General features: G+C 45.4%; 1 protein-coding gene across 5 annotated transcripts in view; it reads right to left on the bottom strand.

The window, feature by feature from the left end:
* The window catches only part of LOC102378295 (multidrug resistance-associated protein 6), a 38,977-nt gene that overhangs the window by 8,151 nt on the left and 9,056 nt on the right, over nucleotides 1-21,770 (bottom strand). For all 5 annotated transcript variants that reach the window (XR_003094512.1, XM_025206443.1, XM_025206445.1 and 2 more), the window contains 18 exons: nucleotides 21,046-21,258; nucleotides 20,073-20,250; nucleotides 19,605-19,766; nucleotides 17,320-17,412; nucleotides 16,604-16,807; nucleotides 16,062-16,208; nucleotides 14,368-14,455; nucleotides 13,672-13,741; nucleotides 12,375-12,501; nucleotides 11,508-11,684; nucleotides 10,565-10,732; nucleotides 9,092-9,275; nucleotides 8,196-8,259; nucleotides 6,476-6,602; nucleotides 5,525-5,732; nucleotides 3,073-3,383; nucleotides 810-1,009; nucleotides 230-356 (listed from right to left, as the gene is read on the bottom strand). Coding sequence is in view for 4 of the 5 variants with exons in the window: in XM_025206443.1 (XP_025062228.1) it covers nucleotides 230-356; nucleotides 810-1,009; nucleotides 3,073-3,383; nucleotides 5,525-5,732; nucleotides 6,476-6,602; nucleotides 8,196-8,259; nucleotides 9,092-9,275; nucleotides 10,565-10,732; nucleotides 11,508-11,684; nucleotides 12,375-12,501; nucleotides 13,672-13,741; nucleotides 14,368-14,455; nucleotides 16,062-16,208; nucleotides 16,604-16,807; nucleotides 17,320-17,412; nucleotides 19,605-19,766; nucleotides 20,073-20,250; nucleotides 21,046-21,258 (2,848 nt within the window). In the remaining variant the exon portion in view is untranslated. The remainder of the gene's footprint in view (nucleotides 1-229; nucleotides 357-809; nucleotides 1,010-3,072; nucleotides 3,384-5,524; nucleotides 5,733-6,475; nucleotides 6,603-8,195; nucleotides 8,260-9,091; nucleotides 9,276-10,564; nucleotides 10,733-11,507; nucleotides 11,685-12,374; nucleotides 12,502-13,671; nucleotides 13,742-14,367; nucleotides 14,456-16,061; nucleotides 16,209-16,603; nucleotides 16,808-17,319; nucleotides 17,413-19,604; nucleotides 19,767-20,072; nucleotides 20,251-21,045; nucleotides 21,259-21,770) is intronic.

Below are 21,770 nucleotides of genomic sequence, written 5' to 3'. Positions count from 1 at the left end.
AGCATCTGGGAAGCTGACTTAGGTTCATAACTGTCCAAGCTGAGGGAAATGTCAAAGATAACCAGGTTCTTTAAAATACTTCCAGCTGGAATGCCCTGTGGGCTGATCCTCAGCTGAGCAGATGCTGCAGGATCTGGATCCCTGGGGCATTATCTATGATAAACATAATAGGCTGACAACCTGAGACCCCTGTTAGATGGCAAAACCATACAATGCTGTTCCGAGTTACCTGAAGAGCATATGAAATGGAAAAGGCAGCAATCCCTGGGCTAAGTTGTTTTTTGTTGATCACAGCAAAAAGGGCTGCAAACAATACAATGCCGTTGCCTAGAAACTCCAGGTTTGCAGCCAGCCACCTGCAAGCAAAGCAGAGAAGATTTAGCTACTGAGGGGCCCTCTGGGTATATGCATCAGACTTGTTCTCTATAATGGCAGTGCACACAAGTGTTGCGCTTTTCTTTGCTGAGATTCTTATTTCCTCCCCATTTCTTTTATCACTGGCAAGTGCTCTTTAAAATGCTTTTGGGGACAGAGAGCTCTAAAGTCATGGCCACTTGGTTGGTTGTTACTTCTAATCTACAGTGAAATCCCATCAAGTACTCGCAGCAAAAGTATTCTGTGTTCTGTCTGGGGACCACGGCTGTGTGCTCTGAAGCTCTGTACCACTGATCTTTAGGTGGAGGCAGACTCTGGACTTGTTACTCCGATATTGGCAGCAGCAAGGTATAGCAGCTCTTCCCTTAACCATTGCTCATGGGAAGCTTCATGTGAATGGCAGGATCCTATCCCCTATATTTGCAGCTTCCTACCTGTCGGCAACCACCCCAGGGAAGCACATTCTCTGGTTCTCATCCACTCGGAAATCGTTCTTGGAAATAAACCTCTGTTGCGCCTTGTAAGCACGAATCACACTGCTTCCTTGGAATGTCTCTGACATGTGGGAGTAAATGGGCGAGCGGCTAGCAGCCTCCAGACGCCTCAGCTGGCAGGAGGTGGCAACGTAGAAATTCTGGGAAAAATGGAATGGAAAGGGCAAGTGATCCGGTGAGAACGTACCACTCACCCACTCGTTGGGCTCGTATCCAGAAAACCTGGAATGGGCCCATCATGCAGCAAAATCCAGTGACCCAGCATTATAAAAACTAATGTGCAGACCAAATGTGTTTAGACCTACTAGATGAGATAAGGCATCTGCACACAGCATGGCATCAAAGACATTCCTGAAGGAGCACAGCACATTGTCTGGGGAACAAGGTCGGAGGAAATGTATGCGAGGTAGCTGTAAGGACTACAAGGTCTTGCAGCTGTAAGCCGCAAGGTCTTGTCTGTCTTACAGTAGCCTCCCCAGGCTGTTCAAAGGCTGTAACATTGCCTGGATTTCTACAGTGAGGTATATCATGACCCCATCACTCCCATTCCCCAGTAGACTTCCTCTGCCAGGGGCTGGGGGGAGCTGTAATGCCTGCTCTCCGCAGTGCTTGCAGCAGAGGGGCTCCCTTTTGGGCCAGAGCCAGTTGTTTTAGGCCTGTGTTAAGCCTTGTATTATAAAGTGGTAGGAACAGGGATGAGGATCTTGCTCATCATTTTATTGCCACTTTCCCAATTTAAAAGTATATGTATGGGCCTCAGCCTTTGTCTCTAGTTCAAGCTCTTAGATTAGTAGCCTACCACACTCCAGGTACTACAAACTGTGCCCAAGATCAGGGTGCATTACTGCATAAGTAACCAGAACACGTGTGCCAGGTCTACAGAATCCATTCTAATGCTGCATAGTGCAGGGGTAGGCCAGGCTACTACTTCCCCATTTCATTATGCTCCCTTAACTCTACCCTGATGATAATAGGGTCACTGAGTGGTGTGGATGGCAATACAATGCTATTCTATTGCATCTGTCCCGTTCACTGCTACTTACGTTAGATGTCATAACAAAGTTCTTGTTTCCCTACCCTATTTACTCATAGTAAACCACACTGATCATAGGTTTGGTCCATACAAGAAAGCCTCTGCCTACTAAAGTACGGTGTGATTTCACTGCATGCAAAGTGCGCTGCATTAGCTGTCTGTGTGGATGTATAAAACAGGTCCACGTGGGGTGTTAGTGTGGCACAGTGTAAATTTGCACTGTAGCTTTCCAAGCACTGGGCAGCTTGTGTATCATGAGGTATCAGATAAAGACATTTCAATCTGTAGCATCTTTTGTAACTTCTCTGTCACTGTTTTCAGAATGGGAGGGGGGGAAAGGGAGCAGAGGGAGTTCAGTCTGGGGGTTTTTCAGTCCCCCACCCCCACGGGGGTGGGGTGGGTGTATTGGAGCCGCCCCCCCGAAGTGTGGGGAGGCTCCAATTCACCCACCCCACCCTTCAGCACCAGCTGGGGAGTCCCAAAAAGGAGCTCCCTTTGCTACCTTTCCCCCCTCTCATTCTGAAACCTGGACATTGTTATGGGAACCCTGCTGCAGGCTCCTAGGGGCAGGTAGATTTCTCTCCCCCTGGAACCAACGGTGAACTTCGGTTTGGTCTGGGGTAAGGTTTAAACTAAGAACCTTTGCAGAAAATATTCTGAGTTATAGCTGGGAGCTGCACCTGGTGCTTCCCAGTCTCATTCTGGCAAAATGTCTGACCTACCAAAGAGCCAGACTGGAAGATCTAGGTGCAGTCAAAAGCATGTGCCTTTTTGGTATAGGCTGCTAGGAAACCAAGGGTGGGGGGGAATTGCTTCTGATTTTAGCTGCATTTCATTTATGCTGGGGAAATACAGGAGTATTTCTCCCTATTGGACTCCTGCCAAAACACCATGAATAAATAAGACTTGTCATGAGGCTTGTGGGATGAAGTGCCTGGGTTCTGTGCAAACCATTGATCCTGGTGGGTTTAGTCACTGGTGGTTTTGGTTCAGGTATGAAATCAGACACAAAAACCCATTTCTCTGGATTTCTCAGAAAGGTCTGGTTCATGTTAATCTAAAGATGGGAGCTGGTTCCTGCAGGAAGGGACATGAGTGGTTCTTATACCACCCACAATGCTCGAGTCCTAATCTTTCCAGCTGAAACCTAAACATCAGACAAAATCTTACCTGGAACACAGCATACAGCACTGTCAATGGCACGATTGCCACCACCGCTATTGGCGTGGCCAATACAATCACAATGTAGATCTCCAACAAGTTGAACAAGAACCCCAGCAAGGACTTAAGCTTATCTGGGATAATAGAATCAATAGCATCCATTTCTTTGGAGAAGCGGTTCATCAAGTTTCCAATGGATGTCTGCTCAAAGAACATCATTGGGGATCTAGCAATGTTTTCCAGTAACTGCCGAAAGAGTTTGCGGGATGCTATCGCCCCTCCTAGCAGGACAGCTGCTGTGGACCCAAACTTGCCAATGGCTGTAACAAAAAATGAAAGTAAAGTGCAAGAAAAATCAGAGTTCAGGTTGGGCAAGTCACTGTAATTCAAAGTTAAGGTTATTTAAAAACAAAACAAAACATGAATTTAATACTGGCAAAAGGAACTGGCCTATTTATATGTATTATTGTAGTATCTTAAAAGCCTTAGTCATAGACTAGGACCCTATTGTGCAAGACACTACACAAACACAACACAGGAAGATGGCCCTTGTCCCAAGGGTTTACTATCTAAGACTGAGTTTCTCTAAATGTAACTGAGCAGTTCATTCATTGTCACCCACCAGACATCCTTCCTCCCCAAAGAGAGAAGCCCTGCTTTCTTCAGCGAACACGCACTGAACTGGGATGACTGACTCTTCTGAGTGGAGAAGACCCCACAAGTTCTAACTCTGGGGCCCCCTCTACACATTACATTTAAGGCAAGATTAACCAGGTAATCACATCTTAAGTTGTGGCACAGCTACATGTTCAACCAATTAATGGTGTAATAAAATAAGCTACAGTTATTCCACAAAAAATATGTAATAATTTTAAAGCTTGTTCTAATCATACCATTAATTGAATGTGTGGCCAGACCCTGTGGCTGGGAGCCCCATCAACTGAGAGGCTCCCAACCACAGGGGACCACCACCTGCTGCCAGCCCTGCAGCTGACAAAGGCTCACAGTGGTGGCAGTGCTGGCTGCGGGGCTTGCAGAGGGAAAAATGCTGCCTCCCCTGCATGAACGACTGGCGCCTTCTGAGACTGGGGGAGGGGGGGCACGATTTGTAGGCGGCAGTGTTGGCAGCGAGCAGGGACTGCCTGCAGACGCCGGTGGCAGTGTCGGCGGCGGCCAATCTCAAGGTGGGCATGTGCCCCCCCATGCCCTCCCTATGCGTTGCCTATGCTCCCCTGTGAGATGCCTTGGCTGTGGGACTCGCAGTGGGGCCAACGCAGGGGAATGCTGCTGCCACTGCCAGCCTCCTGTGCTGAGGGGCTCACAAGCTGTGGCAGCGTTCCCCCGTGCTGCTCTGTAGCTGACACTGCATTAGCTTGCAGCGGCAGCAGCAAAGACAACACTGGTGCTCCCGCAAGCCTCTGGAGGCATGGGGCTTGCAGTGGTAGCAGCATGCCCCTGTGCTGTGAGCCCTGCAGCCCACATCTGTCACAGGGCTCGCTAACTGTGGAGCTCACAGCTGCAGGAATTGGTGCAGGGGGAGCTTGGGATCACGATCCCAGGCTCCCCCTGCACCAGAGATAAGGCGCAATGGGATCTAAATGTGATCCCACAATTGCGCCTCCTGCCATGCATGTGTGGCATGGCACAAAGCACAATTGTGTGGACTGTGCAGTAGATACCACTGTGCCTTTACCTGCACGTGTAGAAGGGGCCTGAGAAGTCTAGAGTCACTGTCACAGCGGAATGATTATAGGTAAAATCATCTAACAGTTTCAATTCTAACCTCTATTTTCACTTAGTTTAAAACTGTCAACACTTGGGCTGAAATTTTCCAGGTTTGAAGCTGCCTTAAATTCATTTTTTTGCTTTTAAGTGTTGGATTTTTTTTCAGCCATTTTTGTTTAGGAGAAAGGGATAACCAGATAATCACAATGAACTGTTGCACCTTTTAATTTTTACATGCAAAAGACATAGGATCATAGATGGTGTTTGATTTGTGAGAAGTGGCATATTGATTTGTGTGACTTGATGGAAGGGAAAATGGGAAGCAGATAAGGTAACAAGGGGACAAAGAAGGAGGAAATGAGGCAATAGTGGGCTGAGGAACAGGGAGGCTGAGCAAGTTGCAACAGTCTCAACCTGAGATTTTTTTTCATGGGCACCTGATCCTATAGTTTTAAACATGGAGGTGAAGAATGGAGCCATTTCCCACTGTGCTTGGTTGCAATCCACACTATGCTAAAGATGTGGTGTGCACACACAAGCAAGCCAAAGCTTTGGGCAGCAATATTGGGAATATTGCTCAGATCCCATAAATCATTACTGTGCAAATTGGGTTCTGTGCCAAGACTTTTGGTTTCCAAGAGCCCTTGAGACAAACTTCCCCTAAGGAATGTGACCATTTGTAAGCTGGGAAAATGTCCTGAAAGAGAAAGGCGGGACGGTGACCAGGTCAACAAACCTTGAACGACTCCAAGAACACCAAACACTCCAACTCGCAGCTCTGTGTGCTTTTGCGTTCCATTGTTAACAGGGTCGTCTGCCCACTTGCTGAGCCAGTAACCGCGACAAAACGACGCAGTTTGCTGACATGTAAACAACAGGATGATGTACAAACAGATCGGGGAGCCCACTGCCCTCAGATAGTCCAAATAAATGGAAGTATTAACCTAGAGTGAAGCAATCAAGAGAGAAGGGGTGGGGGAAAGCAAGGGCCAGGCTTGTTAACCTGTTTGCTTTTAAGTGAGGCAGTGATGTATTATGGTGTACATGTTCTGTTATGCATCAGATGCCTTGGCAGCCCCAATGATACTCGCTTTTTACTGCAGGATGAATAAATTGCAGCACTGTTAAACCAATTCAGGGCATCCAGGCAACTTCCAAGTGCCTGCTGAGTCCAAATTGGCATCGTTTTCAGTAATGAATGTTACATCCCCTTTGAGCCATGTTTATTCTCACTGGTGATAACTTACAAGCATCCTATTAACTGCTCGCCAGTGGAAGTTAACCTGCCATAAGTAACAACTTTAGAGATATATCTCTTGGGCAAGAGGAGCCTTCTGAAATCCTTGTGTTTCCCTCTCTGTGACTCAGACTCCTATTTGCCTCTGTTCTCTGCTACTGGGTTTATAACATCACCCCTCACTCTTCCTTTCCTTCCCATGTCTCCACTGTCTGCCATTCTGCAATCATAGCTACTTCTATACAGTGTCTGGACTCCACTTGTGAAATCCTCCTTTTTTGCCTGGGTTAACAAATCCCTGACTTCCACAAGACCCGCTTCCCTAGACCAGCTCTTTTGAATGTGCTTCTCTTGAGCAAAATGAGAGGACGAATCCTACTCTTATTTTAAAGCTCATCTCCTATGCTCATTGTATGCATCATTACTCTTAAGAGGACATGCTGCAGTTACCCTGCCATGCTGAGTTTTCTCCCCTTCGATTAGTCTTCCCACATCTTTGGAAGCTGCAGTAGGTGCACGGTCTTGTCTTATGGCTCTGTAGTTGCTTCTCTCTGTAGAAGCCTTGAGTGACCCGTCACTGTATAGAAACACAACACCTGTAGCCAAGACTATAAGGTTTTTAGATCTGAGGTGTAGGTGTTAGGCTTTGGATGGGGGTGGTTAGCATTTGTTAGTATGCAGTCAGTGCATAAGTCCAGGAACCAAAATCTGTCCTCCCCAGATGAGGCTGGTACTGAATGCAAGTCCTGAGCATCCCATACCTGGCTAATATGAAAACAGTTTGGTCCCAGTCCATTTCCTAGGGTCAGGGTCCTCATATCACTCAGACTGGAAGTGGTCACAGAACAGCAGGGAGGCCAAGGAATAAATGGACCAGAGGCTAGAATCCTCTCTCACCCATGGAGGTGACACCTCTAGATACAATGTGGGGCACACTGCAGATGTAGAAGCTTTCACTGCTGCTGTGGGTGTTATAATTTCTCTAGGGCTAATCCAGAGGACTTCAGTCTCTAGTGATGTCAATCTCCCTTTCCACAAGCAATGTGGGGGGGTCTCTCTCAATCATGCCTTGTGCTACTTTGCTAAGGACTCATGACATTGATCAAACAGTTAAGCAGACAGGACTGGCAACGTCCTATGGGAGTATGACACTCTCCTGTTTGATCTGCCTGTCATTACTTTGATTGACAGTCTGTTACAGCTTCAGTCAAAAATACCAACTCTTCCTTTACCCTGCTGTCTGTCATCCTTTCCTCTCTGCCCTGCAGTGACTGCTTGCCTCTCTGTAACAGCTATTGAATGAATGGTGATTTAAATGCAAAAAAGGAGGGGTCTTTTAAAACATTTGTATCATAGATTGATAGATTGTTAGGGGCTGGAAGGGATCTTGTAGATCATCGGGTACAGTCCCCCTGCACTAGGCAGGAAAAAGTAACTGGGGTCAAGTGACACCACTGAGGTGACTGTCCAGTTTCCTTTTGAAGATTTCCAGGGTAGATGACTGCACCACCACTGGAGGGAGCTTATTCCATAGTCTGGACACCCTGACTGTGAAGGAGTTTTTCCTGGAATTGAGTCTGAAGCGGCCTTCCAGGAGTTTGTACCCATTGGTCCTGGTCTGCCCCAGGGGTGCCCTGGTGAACAGCTGGTCACCAAGTTGTTGATGTACTCCCCTGATGTAGCAGTAAGCCGCTACCAAGTCCCCTCTCAGCCTTCTCTTCTGTAGGCTGAAGAGGCCCAAGTCCCTCAGCCTCTGCTCGTATGACTTGTCTTGCAAGTCCCTGATCATACGGGTGGCTCTTCTCTGGACCCCCTCCAGTTTTCCCACATCCTTGTTGAAGTGCGGTGCCCAGAACTGGATGCAGTACTCCAAGTATCAAAGTACTTTGTATCTGATCAAGGAAGCTGCTGCTCACAAAAGCTTATGCATCTCTGATTTAGTTAGTCTGTAAGGTTTCTATCTGAAGTCTAGGAAAGAAAACAATGGCTTCTCATGATGTATGGTGCAAACACCAGCACATGTTCACAGACAAGGAGAGCCCTGCATATGTTCTGTCCCTGCCCTTGCCCTATTTGCATCCAGCCTGATTGCAAACCTACTGGACTCAATGGCTTGCCTAGGCTTTGGAGCAGACCCATGCTTCGGTGTTGGAGACGAGCTTAGTTTTACCTGAAGGGTTCTTCTGGGTGTGTAGCATTTCTGGGAACGACGGCATTGTCAGCATTTCCTGCAGCTGTGGGACAAATGTATTTTAATAACTCGCATTCTCCTTTTGTCCTGTTTTAGCCTCTTGAGAGTTCAGCAGCACAACGAAGATTCACTTCAAGGAACTTTTTATAAAGAGAAGTGTATATTTGTCTGACTTTCTCCACGGAGCTGCAGCAATGGCACATGTGGGGGGTAAGGTATATTAATAGGTAGCAATTCCAATATGAAGGTATTATTCACATAACTTGTATAACTGACCCTACCTTATTGCGTGATGAGTAGGTTAATTTGCTGGCAGCATATTATTTTTTCCTTACTAAACAGTGCTGTATCACAATGCAGCTCAGTATTAGATCACATGGGGAAAATGCTTCATATTTCAGTAATGGAACAAAGCTAATGCTTGTTCAAAGGGCACCTATACATGTGCTCTGGGATGTGGGGAGTGTTTTCATTACAGCAGCTCTTGGGAACTGCAAAAATGCCCATAGTGTTTTGTGTATTCAGTGTCCCACATTTCAAAATAACGGAGGGGGTGCTTTAACTAAAGTTTGTTCGACGAGCTTTAATTAAAGTGCCCCTGCTGCCATTTTGAAATGCGGTAACAATAAATATATGAGAGACTGCAGCACGCTGGAGCGTTCTGATTAGACTGCTCCAGCAGACTCCGACGCGCTCTAATCAACGTGTTTGAGAACATGTAGAAGTGCCCAAATGTTCTGTTCCATTTCACTCGTCCCCAATGTGAACAGTAGTGGAGCTCCACTGAGGCAATAATACGCTAAACATAAAAGCAGTGTACTATAAGGAGCAAATGATTCAGTAAGGTGTGAATTATTCGCATACGTGTGGATTACCTGGTAAATCATAGCCCTCTTCCTCTTCTGCGCTGCTGTATGAATAAAGGAAGTTGGCAAAAGCCCCATTTTTCTGTAACAGTTCTTGGTAGCAACCCATTTCTGAGATCTCGCCATCCACCAGCACAACAATATTGTCAACATGGGGCAAGATGCTGATTGTGTGAGTCACCAGAATTCGAGTCTGTTTAAAGAGAGTTCAGTTAAATAACCAGTCTTTGGTGCAGCTACTTCTCTTAACCTTCTGCTCTCGCTGAAAGGACTGCACAAGTGAATGCATGTGGCCAGTTCAGGGCTGGCAGTGTTATTAACCTAGGTACTTCTGTGATGTTTATTACTGTGGGATCTGAGAGACCAATGGCACTCCTATGAAGTAAAGTATTGTTTGTCAACATTTTATAGGTGGAAAAATGGATGTCAGAGAGGCTAAATGACTTGTGTATGATCTTGTGAGTTGTAGGTCACTTGAGAAAAGGCTGGAAGAGCTTGGCTTGCCCAACCTAGCAAAGCAAGGACAAGAGGGGATGTCAGGTGGAAACACCAGGGAGGGAGGAGAGCCCTTAAGTTAAAGTAAGGGTGTCAAACTCACTCTGGGTCCGAGGCTGGATCTAGACTGATAGGCTTTTCCTGGGCCAGCTCCATGGAGCCAGCAGCAACTGTGGTGAGTCTGGGTCCAGGGCCAGGAGTGCAGGTCCAGAGGTATGTGACAGTGCAGGTGAGGGAGTGGGCAGCAGTGTGGGTCTGGGAGCAGGCAGCGGTGTGGGTGGGGGTGAATGGGCAGCAGGGTGGGTCCAGGAGTGGGTAGTGGCACAGATTTGGGTGTGGGTGGTAATGTGGGTGGGGGATTGGGAAGCAGCACCGATCCAGGGGCAGGCATTGCAGGTAGAGGTATGTGGCACAGCGAGCAAGGGTGCATGGATCCAGGGGCAAGTGGTAGTGCAAGTAGGGGAATGAGCAGAGCACTGATCCAGGGGTGGGTAGCAGCAATGAAAGGAAGGAAGGCCTGTATCTGCACAGACCTTGCTCACTCCTCTGCCACCATTGGCAATGTTTATCGGGGTAAAAAGACCCTGAATTCTGCAGCAGACCATGGTCCAGTGGCCTGCCAGACTATGGACAGTCCAGATGGAATAGATCTGCAGGCCAGATCCAGCCAGTAGGCTGTATGTTTGACAACCCTGAGCTAAGAGACAGTGTTGGTCAAAAGCAAATAGGCTGAAAATTAAAAGGAAGAGTAAGGTCCTAGAACAGCTACCCAGTAGGAGTGTGTGTGTTGGGGGAATAAACCTAGCTTGTTTGAAGATACAGCTTAATCAGTTTATGAAAGAAATTATAATCCGTGGGCCCCTGTGAGGATTCCTACCCCATGCAGGCACTGAAGGAGTCTGGATGGCTCAAACCAATTTTTGCATCCTCTGATTATCAGTTTTTCAGACAGGCTGCCACTCCACAGACAGCAACTTATCTACGTACCTTCTCCTTCAGTAAGCCATTAGGTCCAATGACCTGCTCAAAAATATGCTGTCCAACCTGGGCATCCACAGCTGAAAGAGGGTCATCCAGTAGGTAAAGAGCTGCCTTCTGGTACACTGCTCGAGCGAGCCCCATCCTCTGTTTCTGCCCTCCAGATATATTTATCCCCTGTTGAGATACAAAAACGCTTACTCAGATGCTCCTGTACATTTGCTACCCGCTTTCACTGCCTTAAGCTGAGGTTTAGTGACACATTTGGTTCCTAAAATTTCCCACAGTGCCGTTTTCTTTCAGACCCCTTGAATAGCTCTCTGAAGGCAGAGTCTGAACCCCCCTTGTTCAGTCCCTACCCTGCTGCTGTGCAGAGGCTTTAAAAGTAGGGATGTAAATATTGTTTAGTTATATGGGCTAAACAATTAAGCTCATAACACAGCAGCTGCTGGGGGGAAGGGGACGAGGCAACCTCAGCCAGACAACACAGCCCAATGAAGCCCTACTCTGGGAAGGAGAAAGGGATCTGTGAAGGAGCAGCTAATTGCTTAATTGATAAGTCATTAGGCTGCTCACAGTTTTCCTCTTAGGCTATGGGTACCTTGGCCCTTCTGCCCTCCCCCTTGTCCCTCCCTCCTTCCTGCCACCTTCTGATTCCTGCTTCGGGTGCCTTCCCTGCCTCCCCTTCCCTGCCAGACCGCGACTGCCCCGAATTAAAAGATAACCAGTAAGCTAACCACTTATCACTGCACTTATCAGTTAAATGATAAGTTTAGGTTGCCTCCACTTTCACGTGCCCAACCAGGGACCCCCTTTTAATTAGGGCCTGATGTTCAGAAAGTCCTGAGCAATCTGCCCACAGCAAAACAGGTCCCCTTAAGTGCCTCAGTCTAGGGAGCAAAAACTACCAGCCATGCATGGAAATCTTCTAGGGCACATAATGCTGAGAAACCTTTTCTCCTATTTCACTTTTGCTTCCTGCAGGGAAGGTTTCCAGGTCTGGGTGCAGCGCACAAGCACGTATCACTCGGTTATACCAACTGTCGTCCATCTCTTTTCCAAACAGGATATTGTCTTCCACTGAAGCATTCTGTATCCAAGCTTGCTGGGGGACATAGGCCACTGTTCCCTGGGATATGGCAATGGGAGAGTCTCACTAATGAGCTTTATCTTTTTCATAAACTTTTCTCAAAGGAAGGAAGAATATTCTAGATGGTAGAAATCTTGTTTTTTAAGCCCCCCTCCCTCCGCTGCCTTGCTGCAGTTTGGTGTAAAAAAACCCTAAAATGAGGCCCCAAAGGATAAGCCGAGCAAGTAACTCCTATAGTCAAACCACAATGCACTAGGATGAAGAGAGCACTAAGCTAGCATGGGTACCAGAAGCAATTAGTTGGTGCAGCACAAAGCTCAGCATGGGACCCAAACCACTGAAGGCACCCAAACCACTGAAGGCACTTCTCCTGCATGACAGTCTGTAGTGTATCCTCTGAGAGGGCTTTCACCTACTCAGCACTTTCCAAGGTAAAAGAAGTGTCATCATGCTTATTTTGAAGATGAGGAAATTGAGGCATAGGAGTGTGTGAAGTGATCTGCCCAATGTGTTTCAGCAGAGTAATAGCTGATTTAGGAGCCCAGTTATAGTCCTCACACACCCCATGTAATGACACAGGATGCCCCTGTGAGATCGATGCAGCCAAGTCACCAAAGTGTGGTATTTGGTGGGTTTTTATCAAAAGGCAGTGATTACATATGAAACTTGGTCAACACAGCACCTTTCCTTATGTCCTGATCAAGAGCAAACACTCAGAGAAAGCTCTACCTTCACAGATACGTGGCCTTCCAACTTCTGCAGCTCCCCAAGTAATGCTGACAGCAGAGAAGACTTTCCAGCTCCCACCTGGCCCACCACAGCAAGCAGGCTGCCTTCCAGCACAGATAAATTTATCCTGCCAAAACACAGCACCGTAGCTCCCGAGGTCACTGACACCAGAGCTGTGGAGACGGAATGGTTGCAGAGGAAACTAACACTATCTTGGCTCATGTCCCTTCTGGAGAAAGAAAATGTTTGCCTCCCCTTGTCTCATAAAACTTCAGCTACGCAGGACAGTCAAACCACCTCTGTTTGTGCTGCTGACTTTCCAGCAGCTCAAAACCTATCCCGTCAAAGTTGTCCCCAACCAGGAATCTGTCAGGCATCACTCTGCCCTTTTGCTTATTATTGTAGAGATGGGGCACTGATATACATGCTCTGGGGTGGGGGTGTTTTAATGAGAGAGGCTCTGGGGAGCTGCTCTAATTAAAACGCCCACAGCATCTCGTGTATTCAGCGTCCTGTGTCCCAAAATGGCAGAGGAGGTGCTTTAACTAAAGTTGATTTGAGCTTTAGTTAAAGTGCTCCTGCCACCATTTTGAAACGTGGGGATGCTGACGACATAAGACACTGTAGCATGCTTGATTAATCAAGTATGCTCTCACGCGTTCTAACTAGGATGTGTCAAAGCCCGTGTAAAAGTGCCCGGGGATTCTAGCCAGATCCAGACCCCATTTAAAGGTTCTTTGAAACTCAATTTCTGTAAAATATGTTAAACCAAAGTGCTGGATATGAACACCCCTGATCTTGAGCACAATCAGTATCAGGTTCAGATTTGTGACAAAAACCCTATCAGTTTATGCCTTTCTTTTGCTGCTTTAAGCAAAGTTCTTGTTGCATTTGTAATACTCTCCACTTCTGGAACTGGCAGACCTTGTGAGGCAAGTGTTACAGAATACAGTGGGCTGCACTGTAAAGTCAAATGCATATCACAGTTCCAATATTTAAGTGTAGCTGCCTTAAGTTACCCAAGGTCCATATCTGGACAAGTAAATACCAGCTTGATGTACCTCAGTGCCCACCCAATACCCAAATATAGAAGTGGGCATCCTAGTAGTATTGTACCCACATTCAGACACAGCACGTGCATGCTATACGTCCTGCTTTCTGCCTCAGTTTGTAAATCGTTCAGAACAATTTGAGATAGCAAACTCCTCCAGACTATTTTGTACCGGGTTCACTGGCCAGACCTGTCCGTCAGCCCTTCTCGCAACCTATGGAAAGAAGTATTGGAAAAAACTTATACCTTTTCAGGCAAGGAAAATATTCTTTGCTCCAGTGGAAAGTTCCATTCCTTATGATGATACATTTCTTGACTAAAATAGAGAAACACAAAAGGCATACATGCTTTTAGCAAGAGCTATGTTCATGCACCTGATTATAGACCTGGTGCATTGACTGATTGCAGTAAATCACAGATGTTCTCCATGTCTTAATAAAAGGGGAATAAATGCCATTTTAATACAGTCTTTCCAGTGTGTGCCCACATTCAAATGCTGATACACTAACAACCAGATTGGAATCACCTAGCCATCAGATAGAGTAATTTTTGGCAACACCTAGATCTGACCCAATATCTTTAAGAGGAGCTTTTGTGGGTTATGTTCTCAGCTTGTTCATGGTGCTACTTTTACTTGCTGAGGATATGACCTTTTGATTCCTTTGCCCATACTTGAGTTATTCAGAAATCCTTAGAAGCTGCATTAGCATCTTTAAAGACACTTTTAATGTTACAGTCACTGAATCTTCTCCACCCTCTTCTTAAAGCCCCTCCCACCAGTTAAGATTTTCTTTGTGTATCTTGACATTTGCTGTCAAATTACAGCAACTGATTATAGCTGCGACAAAAAACTGATAAAACTACTGACCATAATGGGAATCCAAATTCCACATGGTCTGTTCTCCCCCTGCTATGTGCCCATTCACAATAATGGAAACTTACAGCTATCCAACAGATCTGTGTTCATGTTGTCTGAATCCAGCTCTTCCAAGCTAAGAAATGCAGCTAAACGGTTTAAGGAAACCTTGGCCTGAAACAAACAGATGCTAAATTGTAAAGGAAGGTAAAGTGAATACTGAGCTCGGATTGTTTGTTTCTATGATTGGGCTTTTGCCATTTATATGGAAAATTAATTTTATGAAAGGGGAAGAATAGAGCAGTGTTGGTTTCCCTCCAACTCAGCAGCCCAACCCAGCTTTCCCTGTCTCTTCTTTCTCCAAAAGAGTGCCTGTTCTGGCCAGACATTTGAATGTGACATGTTTCCAGAATCTTTTTTACTAATGGTGCCTGCTTCATTGGACTATTCAGAAACAAAGGAACCAAGGGCAGATGCTTCCCAGCTGAAGAACGGTGGGGATTTGAGCTTGACCCATTGGCTGTCTAGTTCTAGTGCCATTTTATTAGCTGTGACATCCTATTTATCTAGCTAGGATAGGAAGCCCTATAGCTATCTCTGATCTTCTATGTTTGTGGTGTTTTAGGGGAGTAAATACCATATTTACTTGATTCTAAGACAAGGGTTTTCCCCCCAGGCAGCATGGGGAAAAAGGCCCCTCATCTTAGATTTCCATGCAAAGTAGAAGCAGGAGGTGGGGAGGGAGGTAGTTATAGCTCTGCCTGGACCTAAGCCTGGGTCGGGACCAGAGTCAGACCCACAACCGCCTCCTGCCCTCCACCTTGCTTGCCTTCTGCAACTTCTACGCTGCCTTCCCCCTCTCCCTTCCTCCCTTTTACTGTCAGGCACAGCTGGGCTTGGGCTTGGGCAGGATTCCCTGCACAGAGTACAGGAAAACTCTGTCTGCTGCCCAGTCAAGCAGCAGTGCTGCTGCTGCTGCATGGCCCAGCAAGGCCTGAGCTTCCATGCGCTCCATGATTTTGGGAGGAATTAAAGCCCAAGCAATGTCTGACAGTAAGAGGAAGGGGACGAGACAGAGACTGTGGGGAGTGGGGAAGAGGGGCAGCAATTGTGGGGAGTTGGGGGGGGGCAAGGGGCAGAGGCTGGGAAACTGGGGAGAGAAAAGGCAGAGACTGGGGAGCTGAGGGGGGGGGGTTCAGGTAGCAGGGAAGAGCAGGAAGGCTGCAGGAAGAAGCGGAGGCAGACGGCAAGGGGGTTCCTGATTGGCCCCCAGTCACGTGACGCCCCCCAGTACTGCTTTCCCTGCTGTAGTGGGGGGGGGGGGGGGTGCTGTTTCCCCGGTTGTGGGGGGGGGGGGGGTGGTAAGACAACCCTCCAATAATTAGAACCTATCCCTGGAAAAGTATAACAAATTTATAAATATTCCATATATAATTATTGGGGGGTCATCTTAAATTTAGGGTTGCCTTACATTCAAATAAATATGGTATCAGAAATATTACTTTACACTGAATAGTGACATCCCAAACTTATTGCAAAGCTGCTTTGGAAAACCGCTTCATTACTCTAAGGAGTACTGATGGTATAAGGCTTCATGTATCTGAGTGACTGTAAGACATCCGTGCTCCATTCTGTTGCGCAATGACATTTAACTACCTGATCCAATTGTATGAAGCGCCATAAAAAAATCCCCATTTTTACCATATAGTGATGACATTCACAGAACCAACATGGCCAAGCTAATGAGAATGTGCCAATGAGCACATGGTCTGAAACTAACCTGCACAAGAGCATTGATGGAAAATGGCAGGAAGGAGTGGGCAGTGTTGAGAATGTTGATCAGCGTCAAGGACACAAAAGCTTTCTGGGCATCAAGGACATGGGTCTCATCCACCAAGGTGTAGACTGCAAACATGACCAGTGCAATCTGAAATGGAGCAAAGGGAAAGCACACCGCTGACTCCAGCAGGCACAGGGGAGGGGGTTCAAATAATGTCTCTTTCTCCCAGGGCTCTGAAGTCTGCATTATAGAACCCAGGAGAAGAAGCCACAACCACTTCTATGTTGTCCTGTGAGTTTTATTGGCAAAGGTCTCAGAAACTGTTGGTGGCACAGAGAGTTTGATGATGTGCCACTTATAAGGATTGTTCCAGCACTGCCACCATGGTGAGGTGATAGAAATGTGCAAGTCTGGGCAGTGAGACTGACAAATGTCATTTATTTAAATCTTGATTCTGCAGGGAACTCCTTGGGGGTGCAGAGTTCACTGCAGTCTCTGTGGAAATAACAGTGAATGCTTATGAAAGAGGCCTAACTGCTCACCAGGAAAGTAGATGAGTAGAAGGAAGACAGAGACACCGCAAACAGAAGCTGAGACCTTTTTAAGGCTTGTAGTTCTTGCTTCCGGATACCAAGCACTTTCTCCATAAAGGCTTTCTCCCAGGCATACAGTTTGATGACTTTCATGTCGCTGAGAATAGCATTGGTGAGTTTTGCTCTGTCATCCTTATGCTGCATCTGCTCCTCCTGAAATGGACCACGTGAATGTACTATGAATGAGTTTATCAGCACCATTTTGATCCTGCCTGTGATTATGAAGGATCCCCTGGCAGTTCAACTCAACTCCCTTTACTAGTAGGTCTGCCAGGCTGATATTTGCTTTTCCATCTTTAAATAGTTTAATTTTTAATAGAAGTAGAGAATATTAGCATTTGGTTCTCAGTACCTGGAAAAAACAATCATATTGGAGAGTGCTTGTCTGAAATCTGAAACTATGGTAATTTCATAGGCTTTGGATCCAGGACCCTAACAGTAATGACCAGTATATATAACTAACATTGAGCCATCATGTGAAGTCCTGTATCAGAAGTAAAATATAATACATATCCTTTGCACAATATACCTATTTGTAATTGCTTGCCTTTGTTTCATTGAGTATCCTTGGGCTCTGTGGGATCCTTTGGTGAATGAGGAGGGCAGAATTTAACCTACAAAGCTACACAGTGATAGAATTTTGTATTTTTGGAAGCAAAAGATACCTGAAACTGGCTCCTTTTCTTGGTAATCGCAAAATTCAGAGGCAAAAGAAGAAAAAATACAGCAACTGCAGTCAAGGCAGATGGTCCCAGGAGCTGTCAGGAGAGAAGAGGTAAGATTTCCATCATCACATAAGAAGTATTTTTAGAGGTTATGCTTTTCCAGGCTACTCTGTTAACTGCCTGTCTTCTCGCTTGAGACTTGGGTCCAAAACAGTGATGCTTAATAAGGGTACTGGTCCACTATAGGGTGCTGCCAGGTGTGTGGAGATAAGTAGATAAGTGCAGGCTTAGCTTGTCCCTCCTGGCCATTACACAGGTCCTCTGCCTGGCCTCTCAACAAGGAGGTAAGCACTAATAAATAAGTTCCTTTTTGAATTGGGGTGCTGTTCAAGTCACAAGTTATGGAGGGGTGCCTTGAGTCTAATGAGGGGTCCCCTTAGTCTAAAAATGTTGAAAACCAAGGGCCTAAAACCCTAAACCTCTCCTCCAATTTCACCTTTGACCATTTGATTGAAAAACAGCCCATTTCTCCTTCAGCCCTCTGTGAGAGTTGTGGATTGATCACAAACCATACCCTACTGTGTTGGTGTGCTGCGAAGTGCCTAGGAACTCATTTTGTAAAAGCAGATCCTCCTCTCAAGTGCACTGGTGCCAGCCCTTGAAACTAATGAGTTAGCAAGAGGTGATTTTGATTTTCATAGATTGTCTCATACCTCTGAATGTTTGTTTCCCTTTTAGGAGCAGTCATGTCTGTGAGAGATCCCAGGACATGTCTGAGATCCCACCAGTCCTCTTTGTTGCTAAGTATTTCCTCTCAACAGTTTTTTAATTTATTGAATGGGGCCATCTCATGGCTGGCTTTGGCAAGACACACGAGTCAATGTTAAATAAGACCCTGCATAAATAACTAGGCCTGACTGAATTTAAATCAGCTACTGATTTGGAACAGTCATATTTTAATACAGTAGTTGTGGTGTTTCTGGGAATCTGGGTCCATATTGTCTTAACTGCCAACTTCAATGAGCTTCGTTCTCAGCTAGTTTGCAGTGGCTGTTTCATTTTGCTAGAGAGGCCAGTACTTAAATAATCACTGCAGAGCAGAGCTGAGCAGGGATATGTTGGCAGAGTTGATCCAATGTGTAACCACATCATAGATTTCATAGACATTAGGTCATGCTTGGCTCTAGCTGATTATACCTAGTCTCTTATCTCAAGTCAGCCTACCAGTTACTCTGAGTAACCACCACAGACCTGCAGGACTCTTAACAGATACCTTCAACTGCTCTTGGCAACAGCACCTCTGGCATGATGATGATGCTCATCATAATAGATGCTGGTTGTTAATTTAATTTCTAGTACAGTAGTTTTCTTTCCTCCTGGGGCAACTGAGATAGCAGATAGGGGTACAGCAAAGCCCAGTTTGTAAAGCTACCTGGGTTCTTACAAACATGATTGACCCATTCTACAAGGCAGATTACTTCATCTAGCATGCAGCCAAATGGGCTGAAACACTGGGGCTTTATCCTGCCAATATAAAGTACAAGCCTCATTGAATTAGGACCAGAAATTACCTTCTTAGGTTTTCTAACTCATCTCCTTCGTGCACTAATTTGGGATCATTCCTATCCAATCCTTGACACCTATCCCATTGATTTTTTCCAGTAAGATCCTTTTGAGCACCTTTTCTAACAGTAACTCAAAAACCTGTCTCCTCTTTCACCAAACTTGTTCCCAGGCTCCCTGATTTCAGTGTAATCTACCTGTAGGATGAAATGTAGGAAAGGTCCTATATCAGGCAGTTACTCCTTGTTATGTGTTAAGACTGTACAAAGTAACTTCCGGTAAGTACCAGAATCCTGAGAATCAGAGCTGCAAATGTTTTTGGTACTGACTTCAAAGGGGGAGCTATTTTACTTTAGAAGGGAACAACTACAGAAAGACAGCTTTACCGGCAAACTAGAATGGACATAGTTTACTGTCTTCAGTTGGAAGAACACACTGAACAGTGGAGTCAACACATTTAGCCAAGGCAAGTGCAATATTTTGGGTATGGAAGGATGAAGTCAAGCAAAACATCCAAGTAAGGACAAAGTACAACAACCAAAAAAATCCCTGTGTGGAGAAGCACTTATTTTTCTTATAATAAAAGCATGTGCGTCCTTTCTATCACAGTGCTAAGAGACGGAAGGGAACTTCAGGTACTTCTGGCCTATGAGGACCCCAGACTGACTCCTGATCACTTTTCCTTGCCCATGATACCATGAACAGAAGTGGATAGGTTTTACCTGCCACAGGAAGACAAAGCAGATGATAATCCGAATGGGAGCAAGCCAGATCCCATTAAAATAGATGATGAGATCCATTAACTTTTGGACATCGACAGACACCAGATTGACAATTTCTCCTACTGTTGTTGCTTTCCTTGCTGCATTTGACATGACTAAGATCTATTGGGGGAAAAGAGAGAGGCCAAATGGAACTTTTGTTTGAAAAATAAAATGACTGAGTTCCAGGTCAGCTTTAAAGGAAAGAAGGGTCAGGCTCATAGTGACTAGGATTTGACATCATTGTAGTAACGTGTGAATGAACAGAGATCTATTTGAACGTCATTCTTGCAATGTAAGCAGACACAGCAAACTAAGTATAGCTCTTTAATATCAACAGACTAATGGTTACTAATAATGAATACAATCAACATGAACATCACTAGTGGGTGGTCACAAGAAAACCAAAAGGAAAGTGGCTGGACTTACCTTTCTGTACACCAGGCCTGTAACTGCAGTCTTCAGCCTTACTCCTATTACAAGACATGTATACATGTACCGTTGTTCAAACAGAGTCTGGAGGCAAGCTAAGAAGAACATTAATCCTGCATAGAAATAACCCTTCCAGCTAGGGGATTCTTGGTCTTTCATGAACTCCAGAAAAAGGCTGCAAGAGAACAATAAGTTGGCTGAAAACTTGACTCCCTCTACCAGTTCTTGCCTGAAGTTATTTGCCAGATTTAATTAAAATTCAGAGTTTTGGTATTCCAAAATGGCATTTTTCAGCAAAGCTATTACTTGCATAAAAATATTAACTGAACTGTAGTCTATCGTTTGCATGCAGTACTGCAAACTCTTGCTATTTTATCCCAAGGGTTATATTTAGTGTTTCCTAAAGCTCTTTGCTCATGGAATCATGCAACTAATTAAGAACCTTAGCTCTGCTTTAAAGAACATAAAATAAATTTATAGGGGAAAAAACATGATCTACGTGAACCCTGAAGGGCAAGTTCCAGAAATGGCACCTCCCTATTAAAAAATACTCTCATGATTTTTAAGTCAGTTTTCTAAATTCTAGGTCTCTGAATAATGATTTGTCAAGGCTTATATCCTCCAATACTGCAACACATTGGGTCTTGCCCACATTAGTACTGACAAGAAGTCACTGCCATCCAATTGATGTTTAGCAGCCTGTGAAATGCTATGACATTTTGTGATATGTCAGCAACCGCTATCCAGATTCTAACAATTTTCAGAAGTTGGTGATGGAGTGTGAAATATCCCCACAAGGAATGAATGGTAAAGCTGGCATTGCTTTAACCAGGACCACATCTTGCTCGATCAAGCAAGTAAAGATTTAGCAATCCAAAGAGATTTCAACCTAGGTCCTTTCTTCAGCTCGAAAAAATCATTAGTGTTTGTGTGTGCTCTTCTGGAAGATCATTGCGAAATGTTCACATACCTGAATATCTTTGGGACTGAGAACAAGAAGACATCACAAATGACCAAGCTGAGGGTACCAAAAAGGAAATAGGTTCTGAACATGCTCCATAATGCTTTCAGCAAGGACTTGCTCTGACAGTCTTCTGGCTGTAACAGAACCTGCTTCTCTCCGGCTTCTGTCGAATCAGCCTCCCTTTGCTGATCCTTTTCAAATTTAACTGACCCTGCTTTTCTAAAGAAACATAAGGAGAATGGTTGCAATCTGGAGAGGTGCTGACATGTTGATTTTAAGTGTTCAACAACATTATAAATATCCCACATTGGAAATGGGACCGCTCCAAGGGACCTGAATAAGAGACAACTCATTCTTTTGATTTTGTAGTAGTCCTGAACAGCCTTAGTTGTGGTTCAGGAGACACTTCTAGAAGTTATTGTACAAACACCCAGCAAAAAGATGATGCCTTCTCTAAAGAGCTTCAGTTTTGTATACCTTGTCATTAAAGGATATTCCCCAGAAGATTTCAATGCATATAAGGTCAAATGTTGAGCCTAAATGGCAAAGGGCCTGATTGTTCTGCAACAGGAAAAGCTCCAGGGAAGGGAAGTTCTCCAGAATATTCACTGCACTGTCCAGCCCCTCCCCACAGCTGAATGACAAAAGGACTCCATAGGACTGAATCCTTTGGCCATTCTCTTCTGCAGATAGTAGCCCTGCCAGCGTGTTCCCAAGCTCTCTGCAGCCAG

This window comes from Alligator sinensis, unplaced genomic scaffold (genome assembly GCF_000455745.1).
Source record: "Alligator sinensis unplaced genomic scaffold, ASM45574v1 scaffold927_1, whole genome shotgun sequence".
Lineage (NCBI taxonomy): Eukaryota > Metazoa > Chordata > Crocodylia > Alligatoridae > Alligator > Alligator sinensis.
Note: the sequence above shows the minus strand (reverse complement) of the source record. Positions and strands in the feature narration are given on the sequence as shown.